The sequence below is a fragment of the Larimichthys crocea genome, chromosome XIII (assembly GCF_000972845.2).
Source record: "Larimichthys crocea isolate SSNF chromosome XIII, L_crocea_2.0, whole genome shotgun sequence".
Classification (NCBI taxonomy): domain Eukaryota; kingdom Metazoa; phylum Chordata; class Actinopteri; family Sciaenidae; genus Larimichthys; species Larimichthys crocea.
Window position 1 is genome coordinate 22167533 of NC_040023.1, and position 9365 is coordinate 22176897.

At 38.8% G+C, this 9365-nt stretch overlaps 1 protein-coding gene across 3 annotated transcripts; it reads right to left on the bottom strand.

Annotated features, from left to right (window-relative positions):
- ccr8.2 (chemokine (C-C motif) receptor 8.2) lies at positions 1–8609 on the bottom strand. 3 transcript variants are annotated; one of them, XM_019271686.2, is made up of 3 exons: positions 8561–8609; positions 2808–2891; positions 1–2412 (listed from the first exon to the last, which is right to left on the bottom strand). In XM_019271686.2, the coding sequence occupies exons 2-3, from the start codon at positions 2879–2881 to the stop codon at positions 1323–1325; spliced, it is 1164 nt and encodes a 387-aa protein (XP_019127231.2). In that variant the 5' UTR covers positions 2882–2891; positions 8561–8609; the 3' UTR covers positions 1–1322. The 3 variants fall into 3 exon arrangements, with proteins under 3 accessions (XP_019127231.2, XP_019127232.2, XP_010755325.3); XM_019271687.2 differs by lacking the exon at positions 8561–8609 and adding an exon at positions 6639–6694; XM_010757023.3 differs by lacking the exon at positions 8561–8609 and adding an exon at positions 6070–6214.
- Between the last annotated feature and the right edge of the window lie 756 nt (positions 8610–9365).

Consider the following 9365-nt stretch of genomic DNA (forward strand, 5'->3'; position numbering starts at 1 on the left):
CCAATATGATGCTTTAATTCAAAATAGTCAAATACAACTGAACAGAAAGAAAAACATTATAATAAGAAATCAGTAAAGATACAAACATGGAGTTAAAAATATATGAGCACTATATGACACTATGTAACTGCATTAGGAGAATTAAAGGATTTGGTCTTTATGGGCTTTGACCCATAAGATTAGATTAAACATTGGGGTTTATGGGCCTTTAAGTGCAATATCAAATCACTATGAGCATATGTAATGAGCTATCCTGCTGATTTCCAAGGGAAATGTAGTTCAACAACAACATGGATGAGATGTTGGATTATTTTTTTATCAAATGCGTTAGTCAGTCTGCATGACAGAATATAGAGTGGGATGACATAATAAGGGAATATCTTAAAGTGAACATTGAAATGCATGTATCATATCATCATACTTTAAATTCAGAATTTTTAAAAATTTGACTGTTAAATGCTCATTTGTGGTGCAGCGCTGACACCTTTATACAACTGACAGCTTGTACTTCCTCTTTAAAGTTGTGGTTTTCTCGAGGTTGAGGTTAAGTGCAGATGTGCTGCTATAGATGCTATGAAACCTATAGCACCAGCACCAGACCTTTTGCTGTGCAACAGTTTGTTACAAGCAAAACTGATGCAAAACTTATGAGAGTCGTCATTATCTGCAAATAAAAGTTAATATCTGTTTTGTGAGGCTGTTTCCTCCAAATCAACACAACGAAATGGTCAGTGTCCAAGTATGGCTCAGGCTTCTTGTTGTTGGTGGCTGATGATTAAGGGGAAATAGCTTTCTGTGGCTTCTTATATTCGCACTGACAGCTGTTGTTGTTGACGGTTTCTCACTCATAGTCAGCCAGTAGCACATGATTTTAAAAAAGGAAAACAAAATTGAATTCAAAACAATTTCTGCCTTAAAATTGCACGTGCAGATACAATCATTAAACAATCTCAATTATCCCAAACCATGTTTACAGTACTTTCAAACATTCCATCAAACATTCTAATATAGTCTATAAAACTTATGAAAGTATAAAAGTATGAAAATATATGGTAATATATATATACAGTATATACACACACACAACATCATGAGACCATAGAATCAGGCTTGTGAAAGTACGACTACTGATATGTAGTCATATGTACGTTCTTATATTTATAGTCACATGTCCTTTTCTAAGACACTTGCAGTTACAAAATAGCCTATACAATGTGAGAAGTACCTAGAAGTATTTATTTTTGATATCACAAAACATGTCCTAGACACACACACACACACACACACACACACACACACACACACACAAAACATCTCCCAATTTACATAGCAGTGCTCCTCTCATCCAGGCTGGTGGTCTGAGAGTAGACTGACCCAATGATTCTGTCTTGAGGAAGGCAGACTTTGATCATCTGGCACAGTCTGCAAGGAGTCCTGTTTATCAACCTCAACAGGTGCTTTCTGAATTTCTCCCCTACAAAGACATATAGGATGGGGTTGAGGCAGCTGTGAGAATATGCAATGGCCTCAGTGACTTGTAAAGCCAATCTGATGGCTTTGCTGCTTTCACATTCTGAATATATGCCCAATAGCTCCAGTGCTTTGAAAAATGAGGCAATGTTATAGGGGACCCAGCAGCAGAAGAAAACAGCCACCACCACGAGAACTAACCGGATGGCCTGTTTTTTTGATGACTGGCTATACAGTAGCCTCCAGATAATCTGTGAGTAGCAGAAACCCATGATAACAACTGGGAGAAATAGACCCAAAATGTTCATTTTAAAAAGGCTGAAAAGTCTCCAGAAATGAGAGACTGTGAAATCAGTTTCACGTGAAAGAGGTGGGGAGTATTCAGGTAAGCAGAACTGAGACGTATTACCAATAAACTCTTGTTGTTTGAGAAAGATCAGTTCAGGGAAAGAAGCAAAAAATCCAGCCACCCATGTAACAGCAGCTGCGATCATTCCAAAGGACCTTGTCCGTGCTCTCATTGCATAAACAGCATGGACTACAGCCAAGTACCGGTCAATGCTCATCAGACTGATGAAGAAGATTCCACAGTAAAAAGCAATGTGATAAATACCCAGGACCATTTTGCACACAACATCCCCAAACAGCCATTGGTCCCGGGCTTGGTGAGCTAGGAAGGGAAGGGAACACACTAACAGAAGGTCAGCAACAGCCAAGTTTAGGAGGCATACGTCGGTCATGCTGCGGAGACGCACCCCACAAGTGATGACCCAGACAACCAGAGAGTTCCCCAGAAGACCGAGGAGGAAGAAAATGCTGTAGAGGGCTGGAAGAAAACTGGCCCCATGACGCTCATACACACAAATCCCAAAGCCTTCCTCAGGATAGTCATAGTAATCTTCTGTGGTTTGGCTGATAATGGTGAAGGATGCTGTTGTAGAGCTGGTGAGAAACAAAACGAGAAAAAATCAATAGATGAAGTTCTCATTGTTTAACGTAACGTAGACTTAAAAAGTATACTATGGTGCACTGTAGTTGTGTGGAGTGCAATAAAACCTTCTGCACTGTCCAGCAACAGTAATAATAATAATGTAGTTGTAATCTTGCAGGCAAGTTCAGAACAAAACAGATGTTATGGTGAAATACCAGACTGAAACTGGAATGCAGCTAGCAGAGCATTCCAGTTTCAATCTGGTAACTACTGTAGCTGCTAAAAGAAATTCCTATGCTACTCCTGCTCTGTGAAGCACAGACTGACAAAGATGCATCAGAGACTTTATGACACCACAGAGAACAAAACATGATGGTGTATGTGTCAGCTGTAGATTTTCTCTTACCCTGTTATGCCTTCTGTGGGTTGACTTGCGTTTAGGCTCCTGAAAGTATTGATAGCAGCAATGGTTGTGGCCATGGTCGACAGACTTGAAAATGGAAAGAAAAAACATGACCTACTTACTGACTTAAGAAAAAAAAAAGAGAAAAACTTCACACATGCCTGTCTCTACAAGAATTACTTAATCTTAACGCTGTACTGCAGACCATTGCCCCCAGAAAATAAACAACCTCCTTTTCATGCACCATCCCTTCCTCAACAATTTTAAGTAAGTTCATGTTAGGATATGTTTCTAAACAACTCGAGGTGCAGGAGGGTGTAATGTTTCAAGCGAGGGAGGGAGCTTCTTTCAGGAAGTATTGAAATGGTCAGAGTGGACAGCAAAATGAATTTTACAGTTTTTTCATGTTCAAATAGAAATGACTAAAAACACATACATGTATATGAAGGTATAACAGACTGAAGGTAACTATTTTTTTATAAACATATACACTGAAATTCACAGGCAACAACATATTTATTGTGTTTTGAAAGAAAACATGGAATTGTCTTTACACGGACTTAAAGGAGAAGACAAGCCTGACCAGACCTCATTTTCACATTCTGAATACATGCCCAATAGCTCCAGTGCTTTGAAAAATGAGGCAATGTTATAGGGGACCCAGCAGCAGAAGAAAACAAGCCACCACCACGAGAACTAACCGGATGGCCTGTTTTTTTGATGACTGGCTATACAGTAGCCTCCAGATAATCTGTGAGTAGCAGAAACCTATGATAACAACTGGGAGAAATAGACCCAAAATGTTCATTTTAAAAAGGCTGAAAAGTTTCCAGAAATGAGAGACTGTGAAATCAGTTTCACGTGAAAGAGGTGGGGAGTATTCAGGTAAGCAGAACTGAGACGTATTACCATTAAACTCTTGTTGTTTGAGAAAGATCAGGTCAGGGAAAGAAGCAAAAAATCCAGCCACCCATGTAACAGCAGCTGCGATCATTCCAAAGGACCTTTGTTTGTGCTCTCATTGCATAAACAGCATGGACTACAGCCAAGTACCGGTCAATGCTCATCAGACTGATGAAGAAGATTCCACAGTAAAAAGCAATGTGATAAATACCCAGGACCATTTTGCACATGTTGTCCATAAATACCCCGAGAACTCAAGAAAATGTTGTTTTTGAAAATGAAGGCCCTTAAAATGTATTGGAAGGTAGTAAATGTCTGATTGCAAGGATTTTTTTAATTTTTAAAAAGAATAGTACATGATTTGTTGTAAAATGTTTGCCAGAATGAATTACATACACTGTGCAGTAGACTTATTTTCCATAGCGCACAGCAGTAGACTCAGGATTGAGTTGTTTGTTTGTAAAGTTTAGTCAACATGTGAGAACACGTCTGACACAGACTTTGTCCAGACATTATCATATAAGAATGGCATTCAGCATCGCTTCTCTCCTCCGGCACCGTGAGTTAGCAGGGTTACGGGAACGCCCTGAAACTTTGTAATGATTCTCAAGAAGTTTGTGGTTAGTCTTGCAGTAAAACATCACTGAATACTGAAAAGTTATGTACGTGGTTGATTGCCGGAGTGACACTTGAAACAAGCTTTGCACAAAAAAGTTTGATTTCATAGACTGAAAATGACATTTAAAAAAGACAAAAAAAGAAAAGTGTCAGTAGAACAGCTGTTCCAAGAATCCTCCACTGTTGGTCAAGTATACTTGATGTCTTCATGGTTATGTGTGGAGTGGTACTGAACTCTTAGGCAATGTGTCATCTCTTTAGCAGATTTCAACTAGCGTAACTCAACTCACTGGTCAGTTGACTGACAACTTGATGGGAGAGCAGCCATTAATATCAAATTTCTGTGCCGCTAGTATTCCCAGTACACCACTCCAACCGAGTCCCACCACCAGTCAAACTTCCACTGCAGCCATCGCATCTTCTCTGAGAGTCGCTTCGGATAAACGCGTCAGCTAAATGACTGACAATTGACAGTAACAGTACGTGTGCCATCCCATTTATCAATCCTGTTTTTGCTATATGACTGGAAGCAAGTTGCCTTGAGGTTTTTTAAAAATATTAGAATGTATTAAAAAGGTATTAAATGTTATTAAATTTAACCTCAGGATTCCTGCATAAACCCTGTCTTGATAACGTATCTTTTTATCCTGACAAGATTTTTGTTTTCTTGGGCTAAAATGAAAAATGTAATCATTATCATAAGAAAAAGAGCTTTATTATCTTGAGATAATGAAATAATGAAGTAGTGATGTCAAGTTAACAACATTAAAACAATAATCACATGCATGCTTTTCTCGGCTTCCATATGGATCAATCTATTATTATTATTGTTGTTGTTGTTCAGCTGAATTGCACAATTTGTACCATGGTATACATGGTGAATGAAGTGTATAAGTCTACAGTGGGACATTGTTTTTATGCATTCACCTTTAAGCATATCTATTGTTACCAGAGCTGAAAGATCACTGCCACACAGCATGCATGCAAGTTCCACACAAAAGAAGCAAGAAAAAATAATTTCTTCATCAAGACCAAGGGGTCAGCAGTATTAATAATGTCAATCCGCCTCATCACCTCTACTTGTCACAACTTTGATGACTCTGCAGAGGCAAGTGTCAGAAGAAGACACCTGAAGGTTGATTTAGCATCCTGTAAAAGTATGGGTGGTTTATTTGTTTTAGCATGAACCAGTCTGTTTCTCAAATTGTGTAAATGTTTTAAAGTAATCAAATGATGCAAATCATTATGTATCTCAGTGCAGTTACAAATGATGGAAGAAACCATGATAGCATCAGTATTTCTTTTGAAAAGAAAATTTGAACATGAATGTGTTAAAATGGCTGAAAATAAATTATCTCTTCTATGGACCTACTGTAAAGCAACACAAACAGATAGACGGATGAGACAAATGCCCTGAGACTGTAAGTATTATCAGATAATACGTCTCTCAGCTGCAGTCAGATGACTTTTTATCATATACTTGAAATGTATCGAGTATTAAACCTCATAACCACAAGCTGTATTATCTGCTGGGTTAGTGTTAAGTCATTTAATCAACACCATATCAAGGTGAGCATAGTGTTTATCTGATTGATTTTTGACTCTGGTGTCAGAGTCAAAATCAATCAGATAAACAGTATGCTATGCAGTATTATCTAAAGGTTAGTGTGTTTGTAATGTTGGACATGTCATGTAAATGCGTATAAAAGTTGTTTTTTTTTTAGAAAAAAAGAAAAAGCTTTACCTGCCAGTGCTGTTAACAAGTTGTTTGATAGTGGTGTTCATTTTGTATCACAAAATGCAGAAGTGGACGACTGCGCATCAAACCTGATTAGTACAGAACTGAGAATTTTTTTTTCACACAATAAAGATCAGGTGTGAGAAGTGTGCAAACATATACTCCCACCCCCTAACCAAGCTTTGGAGGGGCTTGTGGGTTTTGCACGTAAGCGGTGTATGGTTTGATACTTCCTGAAACTGCTTTTCGAAATTGTTTCAGAACCACAGTGTCTGCGGATACACTGAACCATGTCCACATATGCAAGCATTAAATGATGACTAAGACCAGCACTTGCAAACTCTGCATGTGCGTTTGTGTATTAAGGTGTGTTAAAACCATACAGAAAAGAACCAAAACTATAATTAGTGATTACAACCTTCTCATTTCTTTCTGAACTTCTCAAAAAAGTTATTAGGTTTTAGCAGTCGGCAGCTGAATTGAAGGTATGGATAACCTAACACCAGCAGGCTAGTCAGGCAGGATGTTATTACATGACACAGGGATTCTGCTCTGCACACGTCTTGTCAAGCTACCTGGAATGCCTGAAACTTATCCAAATAGTCTCTCGTCAAACATCTTCGGCTTTCCTCGGCTCCACCTTATGCTTAAAAAAAAAACAATTGAGGAAAGTAATACAAACAACCAAATACAACCTGGCTTATTTGAGGTATATAATACATTTCCCAACAAATACAGCAGCAAAGCTATAAATGAATGCAACATACTCAACATACATAGTCATACATACTGTATGAGGCTTTTTGCTTCCTCCCTTCCTAGTGTTTCCTTTCGTTTTCCCCTACATTTGTGTTTCAGTCTGTCTTTTCTCTGTTGTGTGTGTTGCTGGGTGTGACTTACCTGCCTAATCATCACCTCCACCATGTTGTTACAAAAGACAGTCTCCATAGCTAATTCCCCCATTCATAACAACTGTACTGAGGCTTTTATATACCTCAACCTGTTCAAATGATATTAAGGCTTAAAGTTATACATAATTAAGAGTGTGGTCACTTTGATTGACAGGTGGGGGTTGTTACAGGTGGCTTGTTTGAGCACTCAGACTTTATACAGCCCACCTCAGCCCCACTCATGATCCACGTGCCCATAACTGAATAAGCTGGGAAGCGGAAAAGGAGGGACTGCCAAGATGGTGACAGCTGGAGCCTCCAAACTCTGAGCTATGTCCATATTTTATAATGTTTATGGTCCAGCTCCTTCAGCCAATCATGCTTTTCAAACAAAGTCTGAAGGCCTGGCATTGGTGGCAAATACAAACAACAACAAAATACAATAAAGAAAATCCGGGACTAAGAACAAAAATACAGACACATAACAGACAGACAAAGAAACACAGGATCCAAAAAATCAGGCAGGACAACAGGTGAAACTTATCAGCGACAGGTGCATAATCACAAACAGACAGGGAAAACAAGGCAGGAAGTAAAAATGCAAGACACAGACAGACAGACAAAATAAAACAGGAAAAACAGAAGAAGGCTGTGTGTTGCTTGAATTGCTACATGTACCAGATAATGGATATTGTTGCTGTACTAATGTACTAAGGCTTGCTGTTTCCTGTTGCTGTGCATGGTTTGCACACTGTGGTGGAAAAAGCCACCCCACTAGTTTCAAAGCATCTCATCAAAAACCTGCAGGTGAAACATTAACCAGCTGGCTAACACTGGTACAACCACAGAATGGTTGATTAAATAAGTGATAAAAAGAATACATTTGACTTTTACTTTACTGACAATATAGTTCTAGAAGTAGTTCTGGAAGATTCCTGAGATTACACTGACTTGATGATTATGTCTTGAGGTGGGCAGACTTTCATCGTTTGGCACAGTCAAGGAGTGGCAATGTTGAAGGGGACCCAGCAGCAGAAGAAAACAGCCACCACCACAAGAACTACTGTAAATAGATGGCCTGTTTCTTGGATGACTGACTGTACAGTAGTCTCCAGACAATCTGGGAGTAAAAGAAACCACAATAATTACTGAGACAAATAGATGCAAAATCTTCATTTTAACAAGGCTGACTAAACTCTCCAGAAATGAGAGTTGGCTGAACCAGTATGACCTGAGGGAGCTGTAGGAAAATCAGGGAAGCAGAGCTGAGACGTATTATCAATAAACTGTCAAAGATCAGGTCAGGGAAAGAAGCAAAAAATCCAGCCAAGTACCAGTCGATGCTTATTGGACTGATGAAGAAGGTGCCACGGTAAAAAAACAATGTGATGTGGGGAGTCGCACCCCACAAGTGATGACTCAGACAACCAGAGAGTTCCCCATTGTTTAATGTAACATAGACATTTAAAAAAGTATACTACGGTGAACTGTAGTTGTGTGGAGTGCAATAAAACCTTCTGGACTGTCATGCAAAAATAGTAATGCAGTATGACAACATAGAGAACAAAACATGATAGTATATGTGTCAGCTGTAGATTTTCTCTTACCGTTATGTCTTATGTGGCTCGACTCATATTTAAGCCACTGAAAGCATTGGTATGAGCGATGGTTGTGGCCATGGTCAACTGCCTGGATAATGGAGAAAAAAAAGACCTTCTTACTGACTTAAGAAGAAAAAAAAGACTGCACACATGCCTGTCTCTACAAGAATGTACTTGCAATTACTTTATCTTAACCCTGCACTGCATACCATTGCCCTCAGAAAAAAAACAACCTTCCTCAACATTTGTCCATGAAATATGTTATGGTACGTTTCTAAACAACTCAATGAGGTGCAGGAGGAGTGTAATGTTTGAGGGAGGGAGGGAGCTTCTTTCAGGAAGTAGTGAAGTGGTCAGAGTGGACAGCAAAATAAATGTCACTGTTGACGTGACAATAAAAACCCAAACATGTATATGAAGATATAACAGAGTTTTGTCTTCCATTTTATTCTTTTTTATAGAATACTTTTATCCTGATATTGTAGTCATCTATTTCTTTTCTCTGGATAGATAGAGTGACTGCCCTAGAGGATCCCGGTCTGGCAAAGGAGGAGGACGGGGAGAGCTTCTAGACTGAACAGGACTTTGGACAGGGTTTTGGTTCAAGTTGACAATTTTTAATAAACTTTGGACTTTTTTAAATCGTACCGTATAGTTTCTTGCTCTGATTACAAAAAACCTCTGACAGCACGAGTCAATTTCAGAGATGTATAAAGTACTGGAGTAAAGGAGTGGAGTAGAAGTACAAGTGCTATATCAAAAAACTGACTTGAGTAGAAGTTGAAGTGTTCATTAAACACCATACTTAAGT